Raw genomic sequence first — 16,511 nt, 5'->3', positions numbered from 1 at the left:
CGAGGGTGCCCAGGGGAGGGCTGGCGACAGGCCTGCGGAAGGTGTGGCCAAGGGGCCTCTGACCCGGGTTCCTGAGGGGGCCCACTTTGTTGATGTGGGGTCCTGGGCTGGAACGGACCGTGAGGCATCCTGCCAGGGAGAGGCTGGCCCTGGACCCTCTGTTCCTCGGACTCAAGGAAGCCCTGGAAGGTCCCGGGTCAGGGTCAGGAACGTGCCGTGCTGGAGCCGAGTTCAAGTGTCAGCTCTGTTGCTAGCCGACTCAAGCACTGCTTGCGGGGCTCACTGGTCTCACAGTGGAGAAGGGGCAGCAGGAGGCTGTGGGGCCGCCTGGTGCCCTCAGAGCACAGCAAGCCCCCAGCGCAGGTTTGCTCAACTGTGGCCAGGCCTTGTCCTTCCCGCAGATGTGGCAGCGGCGCTCCCCACAGTGGGAGCACTTCTGAACGCCCCCGTGGATGTGTATTTATAAATTGCATTCAGGGGTTACTCTACTCATATATTATGCACATTATAAAACATTCAACAAAAACAGAAACTTTACAGGACTGAGGTAAAAATATAAATACAACTTCCCATATTTTCTTCCTGCTGCCCCTGGGCTCTACCTCGTCCTGCTGGAGGGCCCACTGAGAGCGACGGCCACCAGGGGGCAGGAGCTTGGGGCCCGGGGCACTCTGGTGCGGGGGAGGTAGATCGGGCCCTGGGGAGGCTCCAGGAGGAGGCCGGGGTGGGTGCTACAGCTCTGAGCCGCTGGGGAAGCGGAATCTAGGGGCGGGGACCGGGGCACCGCCTGGCCTGGCGGGATCCTCGAGACAAGGTCCCGGCCTGGGGGCCCTGGGGCCCGGGGAGCTGGGGCACGGGAATCCAGGGCAGAAGGACCGCGGGCGCGAAGCTCTGGAGTGAGGGGACTCGGGCCCCACAGAACCGCCGGAGCCCGGCTCCGGTAGCAGCCGCGACAGGTCCTCCACCAGGTGCCACTTCTCCTGGACTTGCTGTGGGGACGGGGTGGGGAGCGAGCGACCGGTTACGAGCGGCGCCTCCTCCCCAGAGCCGGCCGCAGCTCCGCGGTCCGCCGTTCCGGGTCCCCTGCCAGGCCCCCGCCCGAGGCCCCGCCCAGCACAAGCCGCGCCCCCAAACAGAGGCCACGCCCCACAACGAGACCACGCCCCGCCACGGTTCCGCCTCCAGTCGGCCCTCAGGTCCCGCCCCAGCTAAGCCAAAGACCACGCCCCTCCCTCAAGAGTCCCGCCCCCAGAATAGGCCACGCCCCGTCAGGGTTCCGCCCACGCCCGCCACCTAGAGCCGGAGTTCGAATGTCAGCTCTGCCGCTAGCTGATGCGGGTGATGCTCCCGCTGTAGCTTCCTATCAACTACAGACCGTGTCCCAAGCCTAAGGCCATACTCCCGTCACGTGGCTCCCAGCCTGAGGCCACACTGGGCGAGGTCTGGCCCCTCCCCAGCCCAGCGGACACTCACCCACACCAGCTGCTTCCGGAGCCCCTGGATGGCCCTCGCATTGGCCTGGGACTGGGAGACGCAAACCGTCAGGACAAGGCTTTGGACAGACAGGGATCCAAGGTCAGTCATCCCTGGATGGCAGGCACCTCCCCCTCCTTTCTCTCTCCCCACCTCAGTTTCTTAAAAATGCCTCCCGGGGTTCTTCTCTCTGCAGACCCCTTTATCTCTCCTCTCCTTGCTCCGCGGGCAGCCCCTCTCCTCCCCAGGACAGGTTTTCAGTGTGTCTGCAGGAGGCACTGTGTTTCCCCCTTGATCATATATAGTACCTACTTTACAGGAGACATGCTGAGGGCGCCACCCAGGGCTACCTGTCTTTGGGCCCATGCTCCGTCCTCTGGGACCCTGCCTCCTGCCTGTCCTTGTCTGGCCCCCATGAGATCCCATGAGACTGCCTGGGGGTGCCCATCGAAGGAAGGACCCCCTCCCAGGTGTGCCCTCCCTTGGCCCATGCTGCCCTGAGAGGCACCTGAGCAGGATGAGGAAGGGGAAGCTGAAGGCGTGGGAGCCGAGGTAGTGGAGGACGCGCTGGCCAGGGGGCGGGAGCCGGAGGGCCACCAGCTCTGGGACCACCTGCCAGGGGGCCGAGTAGTTGGTGAAGAGGCCACAGTCCCAGGAGGAGTGGATGCTGGGTAGAGACAGCCAGAACCGGGCTGGTATCAGGGCCCCGGGTGAGGAGCTCCCTGCCCACCAGCTGCAGGCGCCTCTGCGGCCCTCACCTGCTGACCACATAGCCCAGGGGTATGACGGCCAGGAGCAGGCCCAGGATGAGCACCAGCTGGAAGAAGAAGGTGGAGCTGGAGGCGCGGAATCGCCGAGGAGAGGCCTTGGAGTTCCTCATGAGGGTGTACTGGGGGCAAACGGCACATGGGGGTCGTTAGCCAGTTCGCAGATGCCAAGGAGCCCGAGGCCCAGGGAAGTGACACTGAGGGGGCGGGCAGAAGCAGGACGTGAGACCTGCCTGGCTGATGGGGACTCCACGCCCGTGAGCGCTCACCTTCTTGATGTAGAAGGTGAGGAAGATGAAGATGCTGTTGAGCAGGGGCAGCAGGGGGCAGTAGAAGAGGCCCATCCAGGTGATGGTCTGCCCCGCCACAATGTCCAGGACATTCTTGGGCACCAGGAATTCTTCCCGGTCCAGCCAGGCCCAGAACGGGCCCGAGAACCGCTCCACCAGCAGCCTGGGGGCGGGGAGTGTCCCGGCACCCACATCAGTCACGACCACTGACCACCCCACACTCACTCACACAGAGACACGTGGGAAGAACTGCTCACCCTTGGCCGTGGCCAGCGGCCACCCCCAGACAAGCCCCGTTCTCCCCACCGTGGGGGGGCCCCATGTCTCACCTCCTAGGCAGGCTGACAAAGAAGGCAAAGGCCACCGTGAGAAGGAAGTTGAAGATGCTCAGCTTGTACAGCTCTTCCCCAACCGCGTTCTCCCAGCACTGGAGCGGGGGGGGGGGGGGACCTGTCACCCCCAGTCCCCAGCCGCCCCTTACCCACCCACTGGGGGCCTCTGTGGTGTAGGAGCCTGGCCTGGACCTGATATGATTGCTAAGTTAGAACCCGGGCTTCCGGGGTGAGATCTGAGCAGGGAAACCCCACAGCGAGCGCATCATGTGCTGTGAACGGCGCCCCCTGGAGGTGTGCTGCTCTCGCGCAAAGGTGAGACTGGAGAGGGACAGGAGGGACAGGCTTTGATGGAGCCACCAGCCACCTGGTAATCACAGGCGTTGTAGCCGTAGGACACACAGCTGGTCTTGTTCATGCCAAGGCACAGCACAGTCTGGCCCAGAGAGAAGGAGAACATTCCCAGGCTGGCCAGCTTCAGCACGACGCACCTGGGGGGCAGGACAGTGTCAGGGGGAGGGGCTCAGGTGCGTGGGCGCATTCCACCCAGGTTACATGTGTGGCCGAGCTCTCTCTGAGATCATGTCTCTTCTGGGTCCAGCCCCCTCTAAATCCAGAGCCCAGCCTCCTTCCAACCTGCTCTGTCCGTGGCTATCTTTCCCAAAGTGTGTTCCCCAGAATCTTGGTCTCCAGATGATTCACGAGAGAAGGGTTCTGTTTTTTAAATCAGTTTGGCAAACACTGTGGAGTCCAGCTACCCTCCCCCGCCCACTCAGTTTGGAGTTTTGCAGGCACATATGGGCCTTTCATATTCTTATAGCAGGGGAGATCTTTCATCTCCTGCCTATGAACGCCCTAGCCCACTTACACCATCTCATGCGTCACACACACGAGCATCACCACTAAATAATGCAGCACTGGACCACACAGGTAGGATGGCTTACCCCCAAACCGTCACATGCCCATTATATCTAAGTGTGGACTTTCAGTGATGACAGGCAACAGAAGTCTGCCTGGGAACAGTGGGTCTTCTGTTGAGGGAGCCTGGGAGGCAAAGTGGTGGGAGGGCATTGATTTTTTAAATCTTTCATCCTTTGGAGCATTTTGAACTTTTTACCATGTGCATGTGTTACTACCTGCTCCCAAAATAAAGCTTCAAACCACAGTCAACCTTGCAGGAAAGCTGAATGGGCTCCAACAGCTTCTGCACTAGGGAAGCAGAAGGGAAAGCAGACAGCCAAGTGGGGGGGGGGGCGCGTGGCAGACAGAAAAGCAGAGCTGGGGTTCACGGGGGCGGGGGAGCTCAGAGAGGGGCTTCGGGTCCAAGGCAGGATCCCAGTCCTGAGAGGGGCAGAGCAGAGCTTGGGGCTGGAGGAGGGCTTGCACGTGAACACACATCCAGCAGGCATAGTGAGCTTGCCTTTGGCTGAGGCACTTGACCCCTAAGAGCCTCAGTTTCCTCATCTGTCAAATGGGGCTGAGGATGGTCCCCACTTCACAGGTCACGTGAAAGTTGTCAAGGGCTGTAAACCCTTGGGGCGTATGGGAGCTGGGTGCCTCCCATACTCCTGGTTTCCCTGTGTGCGGAGCTGGCTCCCAACCCCCTCTGGCTGTTTGGTCACTGGCCCCTCTGAATGGCTGGTGTATGGTGCGGGCTGCTGGCTGGCTTTGGATGGAAGGTACCGGAAAACCTTAGATGGAGGCTCCTGAGATGGTGTTTTCTGGAAGTTCCTGCATGCCCTCCCTTGCTCAGGCGCCCTGGTACCTGGTAATGGCCCAGATGGACAGCAGGACACAGCACCCTCCTTACCCGACCCTCCACACGCTGTCCCACCCGTCACCCCCAATGGTGGCACTCACCAGATGAGGGCGAGGTTGACCTCCGTGTTGGGAGGGTAGTTCTCCAGCTGGATGAGGAAAACAAAGAGCAGGGGCCCCAGAAAGTTGACCAGGGCGATGACCCCAGGGGGCAGGTACTGGAGCAGCACAAACAGGGACTCCTGTAGGGGAAAAGCAGGTAAGGGGGTACCCAGGGGCTGGAGGGCCCCCAGCAGCACCCCCATCCCCTATAGCCCCCTCAAGTGTCCCCCTGGTGCAGGCCTGCCATCAGGAAGCCCACGGACTATTCCAGAGGCAGCATGGCGGTTGGGGGATATCACAGGTAGAGGCGGTCTGGCCGGTCGTGACCTTAGGCAAATTGCGTCAACCTCTCTGAGCCTCAGCTTGCTCATCTGCCAAGTGGGACCATCCTGTCTCCTGCCAGAGTTCTGGCCAGGATTAAATGAATGCATGTCCATGGCCTGGCACCTCCTTGTTGTCCTGCGAGTACTTGGTGGCCCAGAAGATGGCACTGATGGCTCCAGCCACCAGGAGCCCGATGAGGACATTGACCCGCAGGTAGGTGAGCAGGTGGCAGGCCCTCTGGGTCCGGGTCTCCTGCTGCACCAGCAGGAGCCGACGCCTTTCCTCCAGCTCCACCTGTCACGGGGGTGGGGACGCAGACGGTCAGGGCCGGCCCTGGCCGGCAGGGTGCTGCGTGGAGGGGGGGTAGGGGGCGGTCAGGTCCAGGTCAGTGTTCGTGGGGAGACGGGCTGCCAGGATCCAGGCAAGGCTGGTGTGACCCTGGGGCAGGTGCACGCACGCTCCCAAACCACACCCACTCACACGCATGGTCACACACGCTCGTCCACGCAGCCACGTGCACACACCGGACCCTCGCACACACCTTGAACTCGTTGCTGATCTCATGCTTCTTGATGGTGGCTGCTTCCTGTCCCCGAATACAGAAGTCCCAGGAGGAGAACACTTTGACACTGACGGGCGACTTGTAGTCTTGGCCCAGAAACAGCCTCTGTGGCAGCCCCTTCACCATCCTGGAGGGAGCAGGAGGTTGGGGCCCATGGGGGAGGGGCCTCCGCCTTGGCTCCGGTCTGGGGTGGGAAGCCCCTGACGGCCCCGGGTGCAGGCTTGGGTCAGGAGTGGGGGTACAGGGGCGGTGTCCCTGAGCCCTGCAGCTGGGGACACACCGTCCAGGCCCTGAAACCACCGATGAGCCTGCCTGAACAGAGGCCAGGGCCCTCCTGCTACTTTGGGGGTGCCACGCCAAGGGAGGGGTGACCAGGCGCTCCGCTCTCACCGCTGCAGAATCCCAGAGAAGCAGAGCAGCAGGCAGGCCAGGGGGCTCAGGAGGTAGGCCAGGCGGATGCTGTACGCCGAGCTGCTCTCGGGCCCCGCCCGGTAGGCGCCATAGAAGAGGTAGGTGTTGGTGAAGGCCTGGGGATGTGGACGATGATAACCGGGTCATGCGGGCTGTGTGCTAAGTGCTTCCCATGTCTTCACTCTCTAACTCTCACAGAATCCTCATCAGGGAGGGAGGGAGAGCATCCCCATGTCACAGTCCCAGAGCAGTTAGCAACTTGCCCAAGGCCGCACAGCTTTGAGGAAGAGACAGGACTGGAATACAGGAGTTTGCATGGCAACCACTCAGTGGCTTCCAGAGATGAGGGTGGGGTGGTGCTTGCTTATCCCACAGGCCCCGACACTTTTCCCCTCTGTCCTTTGCACCTCCACCCCAGCTGGGTCCTGAGGGCCATGCACAGATGACCATGGCCCTGGGCTGTGCATACTGGCCTCAACCTCTCTCTGACCCCATCACTGTCCCCGCCAGCCCGTTTATGTAAAACTGTTCCCCTCGAAGCCAAAATGTCTTTGGAGGGATGGGGGTCCTCTGAGACTGCGGTCCCCTGGGGCCTGTTCTCCAGGTCCTCCAGCCCTCCTGGTGCAGAGCCAAGACGGAGCCCACTTACCCTGCCGGTTAAAACATTCCAAAGTTGATTGTGGAATCTGGGAACACCAGTCTGGGGCTGGAGGCTACCAGGGCACTGGAGGGCTGTCGGGAGGGAGAGGGGACCAGTAGGGAAGGGACCCCAAGGCATTGGTGGGGCTCTGTCCCTATCTACTCCATAGCACCCCCCCCATCCTGGGGCGGTCTGAGCAGGGCCCTGAAGAGGTGTCAGGCATGCACAAGGCACGGTCAGGGAGAGTACCCGGGGTGGACCCAAGCAGGACGATGCCCAGGATTGGGACACAGAGGGTCAGGGCTGTCCCAACATTCTGAGCCCTGGACCAGCCCCTCAGGGTCCTCAGGGTGCAGGTGGGCGCTCCAGGACTTTATTCCCTTGGTGGGCTGGGCACTCACTGAAGTTAAGGGAGGGGCCTGTGTCGGGGGGGCGGAGCCAGACCAGGGGCAGCAGGACGAAGCCGGCAGTGAGAAGCAGGGTGAGAAGGTTGAGCAGCAGCAGGAAGCGAAGGAAGGTGAAGTAGGACTGGATTCCGGTGCCAAAGAGGCCTATGACGAGAGCAGCAGGTCCTTCAGAGCCGCACCAAGCCAGGCGCGCAGCTGAGAATCCGAGGGCGACCAACCTAGCAGGGTGGGGGTGACCAGGCCTGCCTGGACCTCGGATGAACGGCCGAGTCCTGGAGGCTCCCCTAGAAGTACCTCTGAGAGCCACCAGGGGGTGCTGTCATCTGCCTAGTTTTGCGCCCCGGCTCTGGGCCAAAGGGGGGCGTGAAAGGATGGGGGGCGTTGTTTGGTGGTGGGGGGGTTGTTTGGTGGGGGCGGAAGGGACAATGGCAAGCGGGATGGTGGCCTCGGGTTTCTAAACCGGACATTGAGACTCCAGAGAGGGGAGGGGGGACGTGGGGGTGCGGGTCCTACCCCCGATCTCGTAGAGAGCCCCTTCCCAGAGCCCAAAGCCCCGGGCCAGCCGCTGCGCCGCCTCCCCTAGGCGCCGTCCCGCAGTCTGCCGCCTGCTCCGCCATCGCTGCCCACAAGAGGTCTTCACCCCCTCGGGCTCCCGCAGCTGCCTGGGATGGGGTGGTGACGGGGGCGGCCTTGAGTCACCCACTGTGCCCACCAGGCCAGGCAGAGCAATGCCAAGGGCCAGAGGAGCCTTCCCACTGCGGGTGACTTCCACCCGCATCCAACAGGTGCATCCTGTCGGTGCTCCACCCACCCCCACCATCTGGCCCCCACCGTGTCCCGCCCTGGGGAACCCACCGGATGAGGCGCTTGTCCACCATGGCATAGGGCAGCTCCCGCACCAGGGCCTGGGAGGACCACAGCCGCTCCATCTCCTGCTCCCATAGCTCCTCGACCCCTGGCTCAGGTTCTGGCTCCACGAGGGCCTGGCCGGACTGCACTGACCACTGCCTCAGCATCTCTGCCATGGGGTTGGGGTTGGGGGCGCTGGGCTACAATCCCCCACCTCCTAGAAGGGACGTGGGGTGCCTGCTGGGTGAGCTTCAGGCTCTTGGCCCTGGCACAGCCAGAGATGAAGAGAGAGAATTCAGTTGGAGCAGATCTGGACTGGGTCCCTGTCCACATCTCAAAGCAACACACTGCCAGAGGCCTCAGTTTCCCTGTTTGTCAATGGGGAGAAAGGTCCAAAGGGCATGGAAAGATGGGACTGTCCCAGACAAAGACAAAGCCAGGTGTGGCCACAGATAAGTGCGATGGGGTCCAAAGCTGCTGCACCCCAGTCACACCTGCTGCCTGTGGCCAAGGCCTTCGGGGTCACCCCTCGGCAAGACAATTCCAGCTCTTCTCCCTGTGCTACTTCTCCCAGTGGGAACAGGCCCCTGTCCCAAACCCTGACAGTTTCTAGAATCCATATCCTGCGGGATTTGGATGTGCTGGGACCCCCTTGCGCCTGCTACCTGGGGTCCAGCCTCCAGGACTGGGTCTGCCCCGCCCCCCGGGGAACCGCAGATGAGGAGGCGTGGCTACAGCCCCCAGACTTGGGGAGGGGACCCTAGCGCGGCGGCCATAACCCCCATCCCTCAGCAGCCCCACCCCCTCGGTTCTCTCTTTCACCCCCTCGTGCTCTGCCTCCTCCCCCCACTCTGCACCCAGCTCACCTGGGGACAAGGGACCAAGTCCCCGGAGGAGCCCCCTCGTTGGACCGGCTCCCGCCACGCCGGGCGGGACTGTGAGGGAGCCGGGGGAGGGGTCACATGACAGGAACCCCAGCTCTCCCGCCATCTCCTCCCCCCTGCACTTCTCGCCCCCACCTCGACAGCTTCCTTCGCTTTCACTGGGGCCCCCACTTCCTGCGGCGCTCGGGGCAGGCAGGCAGGTGGGGCCCACGGGGTCGGGGTCGGCCGGGGGTAGGAGGTGGGGGTGGGGGGTGTCCCGCCCGTCCCTCCCCGCCGCTCCTGCGTGCTCGCCCCGGCCGGTCCCTTTACGCCTGGGGAGCCCGAGCTGGGGCCTGGCCGCTTATCTGCCCGAGACAGATTGTCCTCGGGGGAGAGCGAGATAGTGACAGAATGGGTGGGCCCCATCACTTCGGGCTGCTCAGTTTCCAGAAGCCTTTGGCCTTAATCCTCAACTTCCCGCCTGGGTCACTGGCACTTCAGGGCCTTAGAGCCTGGCCTACAGTGAGGGCTCAGGAATCCTTGCCATTCGTTCCTGCTAGGCAAGATGTCTCAGAGCCATCTTGGCCGTTTCTCTCTCCTGGGATCCCCTGTCCTCCTTGCTCCCTCTCCACCTCCTTCAGGGCCCGGTCCATCCAGCTGAGTTCTGGTAGCTTCTCTGCATCCCTGCCTGGATCCCCTCATTTTCCAAGCCCCTCCTCTATGCCAGGCTGCAAGCTGGGTGCTGCTGCCCAACACACAGTGGGCTCAGAGAGTGGGGGCAGGGTGAACAGACCAGCAAAAGAATATGTCAACCGGAAGTGGCAAGGGCTCCAACAGGGTTCAATCCAGGAAGGCTTCCCACAGGAGGTGACCTGCAAGTTGGGCCAGGGTCATGCGAGTACCACGTGGCTGGAGCAGGGTGTGCAGGGAGGGGCGTCAGTGTGGGGAGAGGCAAGGGCTGGGCAGGCCCCGTCTTCATGCGGAGGTGCCTTGTGCCAAGATCCAGCCCGAAGTAACCCATCTGAGGACCCCACTGACAGCTGCAAAAAGAGCCCCAACGCTGACCCCTCCAACTTTGTCCAACTTCAGGTCTGCAGACCCCTTTACCACTTGCATGACATCTTTTCATTTGGGAATCCTGGCTTTGCCCACCTGTTCTCCCCTCCAGGAGGGCTCTCTCCTTCCTTTCTGCCCTCCACCCTGCCTGCCTCTCAAGGCTTCCCCCCACCTGGACGGTCCCCCCCACCACTGTCCAAATCCCGCCCATTCTCATTCCAATCCCTGGGAGCCTCCCCTCTGACCTGCCAGACTTTCTCAAAGTCAGGTTTCTCGTCGAGCTCCGGGGTGGACCAGACTCACGCCCTGGCAGAGGACACCCTAAGGGGCTGATGAACGTCACCACCTGTTTGCTCATCTGTGAAGCAGGGAGTAGGTGTCCCCCTCCCTGGCTTATGGGAGTAACTAAGAAACCAGCAGAGGGGACAGTCACAGTGTCAGGCTTTCCTGGGGCTTGCCCCTCCTCCCCACCTAGCACACAGGAAGTGCGCCAGAACTGTGGTCTGAGTGGTGACAGAAACCACGCCCGGACCAGAGGGGGGTGATAACCCGGGTCCTGAGCCTGCTTGGGAAGTCGTTCGTCAGCAGGAGGTTGTGTGGAGGAAAGGGTTACCCAATCCAGTGTCGAAAGGCGCTGTATCAGTGGGGCTTTGCAGCAGCGGGTTATTTTGATAATTGCCCTGGGAAATGGGCGGGTGGGGAATTATTGTCCCCATTTGAAACTTGGGGAAACTGAGTCCCACTGACACACTGGACTCAGACTGAGACTGGAGTAGACCCAGACGCTCGGCCGCCCGCACCCAGCTCAGACGGCGGGGTGAGGTGGCGACGGGGTCGGAAGTCGGCAGGAAGAGGGCACGGTCGCCCGAGGGCGCGGGGCGCGCCGGGTCACGTGACGCCGGAGGCCCGCCACCACGTGGGCGGGGGCTGGGCGGCGCAGCTCCCTCGGGCCCCGTCAGTCCCGCGGCGGTCCCAGGTCGCCCCCTGGGCCCTCGCCCCGTCACTCCCTCCCCCTGACCCCGCGCCCCTGCCCCCAGGTGGTGGAGCCCGGACCGCGGTTCCGGGGACAGGTGAGCGGCTGGCGGGCGCGCAGGGCCCCTCCTCCCCCGCGCCCCAGGTAAGCGGCGGGGATCGGGGTGCCGGTCCGGGCGGAGCCGCGGCCCTGGGCTTGGGGGCGGTGCCCGGGTCCCCCCAGCCCAGCCGCTTCCCCTGCGGCGGCCGCCTCACCCGCTCCCCGTTCCCTGGGGCCCCCGGGGCCACGGGGCGGGGAGTTCCCGCGCCAAAGGCCTGACGCCTCCCGGCCGGCCGCCCAGCGGAGAGGGCAGTGGTGACGCCCCGGGGGCCGGCCGGGTCGCGCGGGCCGGTACCACTGGCCCGCGGCGGGGGAGCGGGAGGCTGGCGCGGAGAGGGGTCGAGGGGCGCCCGGACTTGCTGCCGCCCCTGGGCTCCGCGGCTGGGCTGCGGCCCTTCCCGGGCAGCTGCGGCTCCCAGAGGACTCGCTGCCGGCCGGGGTGGGGTTCCTGGAGACGCGCCCCACCCTGCCCCTCCCCACCTGGCTCGGGGCTCAGGAATGGTGTGCCCCGGAAACTCTGCCGGACCTGCCCCGGCCTGGGGTCGGCTGTCCGGGCGCTGGGTGTCAGCTGGGCAGAAGTCGTAGGCTGCCTGGGTGAGCCCAGGTGAGCCCCTACCCCTAGGCAGGCTGCCGGATTCCAAGCCTCTGAACAGCTCCCACCTCCCCACTACCTCCCCCCGCCCCCCAAAGGGGTGTGTGGGAGAGGCTTGAGGGTCTGCGGAGGAAGGGATTCTAGCTCTAGGGACAGGATTGGGGGGCACATCATCAGCTTCACCTCCAGCTGTTTTCCCCATTCAGCCGACCCATCATCTCTCTGCTGGTCCCCCCTTCCCCCCGCCCCTGCTGGAGGGAGGGGAAGGGGCTTGGATGGTGTGGGGCCTGGGTTCAGAGACTGGACGTCCTGCATGCCCCTAAGTGACGACACTGGGCATCCTGGCCTTGCCCCAGGAGGCCCCCTTGAGCAGAGCCAACTTTTCTGAATGCTGAGATCCCCCCGGGGGGACAACAGGGTGGAGGAAGACGGAAGACAGGGCAGACGCAGGGCTGGGCCCTGGGCCACTCCCACAGGGTGAAGAGCCCAGACAAGGCTGCCCTGGTTCCAGTTGTCCCAGGCGATGGCAGAGCCCTCTGCCTGGACAAAGGCTGCACAAAGGCGGCCTGTTTAACGCCCAGGCTCCCTTCCCCCAGCCAGCTGCCCTGGCCCGCCCCTGGGGTGATGGAATGTAGGGGAGTTGGTCTCCTGAGAACTGGTGACCTTGCAGCGCCCCAGCCCAGCCCAGTGTGGAGGGCAGTGATCCCTGTTTGGGGAGGTGAGGGCCAGCAGCATTGGGTGGGGGCGCGCTGGAGGAGCCCCCCCACGTGGGGGGGGGCTAGCCGTGGGAGGGGCTTCCTGTGAGAGGAAGTGCTCTGGGGTTACAGGGCCGGCACAGGAAGGTCTGGGAGCTGCCCTGAACTTTTTCACCAGGAGGGCGGTGGATACCTGGGGCTGTGCCCACAGACACCCACCCCCTTCCCCCTTCCCAGGGACTGACGCCATAGAGGAAACCGATGGGGACTGCTCAGAACCCCCCTCTTCCTTCCGCTCTCCCTCAAGCAGTGGAAGGGACTCCCCCTCGGTCCATTCTGGCATGAGGCTTATTTGGGGTCACTAACCTGATCACGTGTTTGGCAGTGGATGGGGGCAGGCAGGGGCTCAGGCGGCCTAGGCAGTGGGCACCTCCCACGGCCCCCAGGGAGTGGGTAGTCTGGCGGGGCACCAGGCACTGAGGGCCAGCCTTGGTGCACCACTCCCTGTCTCATCAGATGGGCAGCGGGAGGCCTCCGAGGCTGCGCCGGGGCTCTGAGCTGCTCTAGGTTTGCAGACCGGCTGGGCGTGGGTCACAGACATGGCCCAGCCGCTGAACTTTGTCCTCAGTGTTCCCGAGACCCCAGAGGACCACAGGTAAGTGCGCTGGGGCTGGGGGGGCCGGAGGGCAGAGACGTTCCCCTCCCCCCCCGCCCCCTTCCTGGGAGAGGCCACCTGGCCCAGGGCCTATGGAAGGGGTCCCTGCTGGGGCAGGGCTGGGTCCTCCGAATCCTGAGCTCCCGCCCCCCTCTCATCCCAGCAGCCAGGAGCCCAGCCCCTATGATGAGAGCGAAGTCCATGACTCCTTCCACCAGCTCATCCAGGAGCAGAGCCAGTGGGTGGCTGAGGAGGGGCTGGAGCTGCAGCAGAGGGAGCCGGGGGCTGGAGGCCCGCAGACCTCAGGTGAGCCCTCCCGGCACGGGGCCCGGTGCCCCGATGCTGTGGGCGGGGCGCGGAGCCTTCCCTGCCCACTGCAGGCCTGGGGTGGGGATGGGGGGGGAGATGGCTGGCCAGCCGCGTCTCCAGGACGCCCGGACGGGTCTTTCTGCTTCCTAGGCTGCGGCCAGCACGCCCTGCCGGGGCCCGAGGATGCCCTTGTGCACAGCGCAGCCACGCTCCGCGTCCTGGCCAGCATGCCCAGTCGCACCATCGGTGAGTGAGCTCCTCTAGCCTCGCCTGGGCGGCGGGGGTTTCAGACGGGGGTCTGTGCAGCGCGGGGCCGGGCCCTTTGCCCCCCAGCCTGCCGTCCGCTGCCGGGAGGCCCGGCACAGCCCCATGCGCCTCGCTGGGTTCCAAAAACGACTCCAGAGTCACAGGGATAAAAATAGGCTCTTGGGAACCCAGTGGTGCCTGAGGTCTCTTGTAAAGAGACTCCGTGGGCCCTGGGAGGGGCGGGGGCGGGAGACACGGCCCGGGCTGCCCCTGACGGCCCCCCCGCCCCGCCCCAGGCCGTAGCCGCGGTGCTGTCATCTGCCAGTACTACGACCGCTCCGTGCGGCTGCGGCGCAGGGTCAGCCGGCCCGAGCTCAAGGGCGTGGGGCGCTCGGCCCGGCCCAGCCTCCGCCTCTACGACCTGGAGCTGGACCCCGCGGCCCTGCAGGAGGAGGGTGAGCCAGTGGGCCCTGCGGCCTCCTCGATGGGGATGAGCTCAGGCCTGCCAGACGGCGGGGGGGTGGGGGGGCGCAGAGCAGTGGGGGCCAGCTGGGCTGTGAAGGGTTTGGCCCATATCAGGCAGCGCCCCTGAAACGTCCCGTGCTGAGCACTCGTGTTGTACACGCTGGTCCTGGCTTTGGGCTGGGATGGTGGTGAGCGGACCAGGTCCAGCTCTCCTGCAGCTTGTTTCCTGCCCAGTGAAACAGATGGGAACCAACCAAATGGAAGAGCACATTCAAGCTCAGACGAGGGAGACTGAGGAAAGGCACGCGGCAGGACAGGGATCCAGGGAAGCTTCCTGGAGGAAGTGACACTAGAACAGAGGGGCATGTGCAAAGGCCCTGAGGTGGGAGGTGGGTGTGGAGGCGCTAGAGGGCAAGGGACAGTGTTCATAGCAGAGCCAGTGTCACGGGTCGGTCTTCAACCAGGTAACCTGTGGCGTTCAGGTGCCTGGAGCTCAGGCACTGTGCGGGGGTCCTGTCTGTGTCCTCCCCAGTTTAGTGGAGGCCCTGTGATAGGGGATGGACAGGGCAGGGAGGAGCGGACTCTGGGCAGCTTGCCAGCTTCGCTTTGCAGGCCTGGCCAGGTGTCCCCTTGTCTGTCACTTGGGGTTGAAGTGGTGCCCCCTCCCAGGCTGGTAGCGAAGGTGGGAGGAGAGAGGGGTGGGTCTACAGGCCCCCCCATCACCCCACAAGAGCATAGTGGGAAGTGCTAGGGGATGGGGTTGGGACCTCATCACTGCTGAGCAGGGGGGCGGGTGAGGCTCAGGTGCATTGGGGGTCAGAGCAAGATGCTTGTGGGGACCCAGGAGGAGAGTTAGGGTGCAGGAGGAGGGGCACCGGGCTCATAGGCTGAGGGGGGTAGTGAAGACAGCTAGTGGAGCAAGACCGGCGGGCACGGCGGGGTCTGGCTTGGATGGTATGGGCAGAGAGCAGCCGTCCGGGCCTGGGAGGGTGGGCAGAGGTCTGCATTGGGGTGGCCGGCAGGGGCAGACAGGTTTGTCCAGGGTCATGGGCACAGGTGCAGGAGTGAGGGAGGGAGGGAGGGAGGGGTGTGGCGGGGAACTGACAGAGCCCCATCCTCTGTAGAGAAGCGCTTCCTCCTGGTGAAGGAGCTGCAGGGCCTGCCCGTGGCCCAGCGGAACCACATGCTCCGGGGAATGCCCTTGGGCCTGGCCGAGAAACGCTGCCTGCGGTCAGTGCCCGTCGGCCTCGGGCCGTCTCGAGACCCACTTCCTTGGGGCTGGGCGGTCGGTGAGAAGGGCCCTGACATGCCGCAGGTGGCTCCCGGGGGGAGTCGGGTACGTCCCTGGTCCCACCCTGATGTGGCCTGTGCCCCCAGAGAGGAGAGCCAGACCCCGACGGGGAAGCAGAGGGGCCGGCAGGGCTCGCATGGGCTCTTCCCCTGCTGTGGCCGGCTCCGAGACGCCTGCGTCCTGGTAGGAGCCTCCTGTCTGGGATGCGCCCAGGGCGGCCGGGCGGGGGTGGGGTGGCCCCCCGTTTCTTCTGTGCCTGTCCTGTGTGTGGGGTCTCGCAGCCTTCAGACCCACCCTCCCCTCCGCAGCGCCCTCCACTGCCCCTGCACCTCCAAGCCTGGCCCCCCCCCGCCCCCACGCGAGCTCAGGGCAGGCCCCTTCCCTTCCTGCCCCTGTGCCCACAGGCCCTGCACAGCCTGGGGCTCGGGCTGCTCGCGGGTCTGCACGCCCTGAGGCCGTGGCGCTACGCCCTGAAGCAGATCGGAGGCCAGTTCGGCTCCAGCGTGCTCTCCTACTTCCTCTTCCTCAAGACCCTGCTGGCCTTCAACGCCCTCCTGCTGCTGCCGCTGCTGGCCTTCATCGTGGGCGTGCAGGCGGCCTTCCCGCCGCCAGCGCCCCCGGGCTCTGTCCCCAGCTTCACAGGCTTGGAGCTGCTCACTGGCGGGGTGAGGGCTCGCTCAGGGCGAGGGAGCCGTGGGGGGGCCGGGGGCGTCTGCAGGCGGGGGCCCTGCCTTCTGCCCCACTTGGCATGGCTTCCCCCGGGGAGCCCCCGCCCCTGCCTGTGCCGGGACTCCCCGGGGGGCTATAGCCAGCCTCTTCTTGATACTCGTCCTGCCCTGAGTCCAGGGGGGCCGGGGAGCCCCGGGATGGCTGTGGCCCTTTGTCTACCTCTGTGCTCTCCTCTCTGCCCCTGCCCTGCCCTTCTCCTCGCCCTGCCCCCGTGGGTGCCCTCCCTCTGCCTCGTGAAGCCCGAGGCTGGGTCAGGGATGGGAAGGGGGAGAGTCCCTGACTGCCCGGGGCCTCCCCCCTGCAGGGCCGCTTCACCCACACCGTCCTGTACTACGGCTACTACAGTAACAGCACAGTGAGCCAGCCGTGTGCGCCCCCCCCGGGGGGTGGTCAGTGCCGCCGCGAGGCCGACAGCCTGCCCTACAGCATGCCCTTGGCCTACCTCTTCACTGTGGGCCTAGCCTTCTTTATCACCTGCATCACCCTGGTGTACAGGTAACGGCCCTCCACCACATGACCTTGGCTCTGAGTACTACTGATCATCTCCTCATCTAGTCATTACGGATCCTCCTCCTGTCTATCCGCCCACCCTTCCATCCATCCATCCATCCTTCCATCCATCC

The 16,511-nt window shown here is 64.7% G+C and overlaps 2 protein-coding genes across 3 annotated transcripts in view; one reads left to right on the top strand and one right to left on the bottom strand.

Moving 5' to 3' along the window:
• Positions 1-579: 579 nt before the first annotated feature.
• Positions 580-8,082, bottom strand: TMC8 (transmembrane channel like 8). Its single transcript, XM_032429841.1, has 15 exons — positions 7,922-8,082; positions 7,580-7,728; positions 7,061-7,210; positions 6,669-6,751; positions 5,999-6,135; positions 5,588-5,735; positions 5,170-5,340; positions 4,723-4,862; positions 3,230-3,353; positions 2,860-2,957; positions 2,510-2,693; positions 2,232-2,362; positions 1,982-2,140; positions 1,474-1,552; positions 580-989 (listed from the first exon to the last, which is right to left on the bottom strand). The coding sequence occupies exons 1-15, from the start codon at positions 8,080-8,082 to the stop codon at positions 732-734; spliced, it is 2,172 nt and encodes a 723-aa protein (XP_032285732.1). The 3' UTR covers positions 580-731.
• A 3,461-nt stretch (positions 8,083-11,543) lies between these two features.
• Positions 11,544-16,511, top strand: part of TMC6 (transmembrane channel like 6) — a 13,906-nt gene continuing 8,938 nt past the window's right edge. The window contains exons 1-8 of one of the 2 annotated variants that reach the window (XM_032429875.1): positions 11,544-12,848; positions 13,015-13,154; positions 13,308-13,403; positions 13,700-13,858; positions 14,993-15,098; positions 15,246-15,342; positions 15,564-15,824; positions 16,193-16,383. In XM_032429875.1, coding sequence (XP_032285766.1) covers positions 12,793-12,848; positions 13,015-13,154; positions 13,308-13,403; positions 13,700-13,858; positions 14,993-15,098; positions 15,246-15,342; positions 15,564-15,824; positions 16,193-16,383 — 1,106 coding nt within the window. In that variant the 5' untranslated portion in view covers positions 11,544-12,792. Of the gene's footprint in view, positions 12,849-13,011; positions 13,155-13,307; positions 13,404-13,699; positions 13,859-14,992; positions 15,099-15,245; positions 15,343-15,563; positions 15,825-16,192; positions 16,384-16,511 lie in introns of both variants that reach the window. The other variant, XM_032429874.1, reaches the window with a different exon arrangement.

This window comes from Phoca vitulina, unplaced genomic scaffold (genome assembly GCF_004348235.1).
Source record: "Phoca vitulina isolate PV1807 unplaced genomic scaffold, GSC_HSeal_1.0 scaffold41, whole genome shotgun sequence".
Classification (NCBI taxonomy): Eukaryota; Metazoa; Chordata; class Mammalia; order Carnivora; family Phocidae; genus Phoca; species Phoca vitulina.
The sequence above is the reverse complement of the archived record's forward strand: the minus strand, read 5'-3'. Positions and strand labels throughout refer to the sequence as shown.

What these genes read in the sequence shown, in the direction of transcription:
- TMC8 (XM_032429841.1), bottom strand. Translation starts at nt 8,082, where the DNA reads ATGCTGAGGCAGTGGTCAGTGCAGTCCGGCCAGGCCCTCGTGGAGCCA. An exon ending in AGATCAGCAACGAGTTCAAG is followed by an intron (nt 5,341 to 5,587) that starts GTGTGTGCGAGG and finishes CCCCCGTGACAG; the next exon opens with GTGGAGCTGGAGGAAAGGCG. An exon ending in TCACCTTCTACATCAAGAAG is followed by an intron (nt 2,363 to 2,509) that starts GTGAGCGCTCAC and finishes GTTTGCCCCCAG; the next exon opens with TACACCCTCATGAGGAACTC.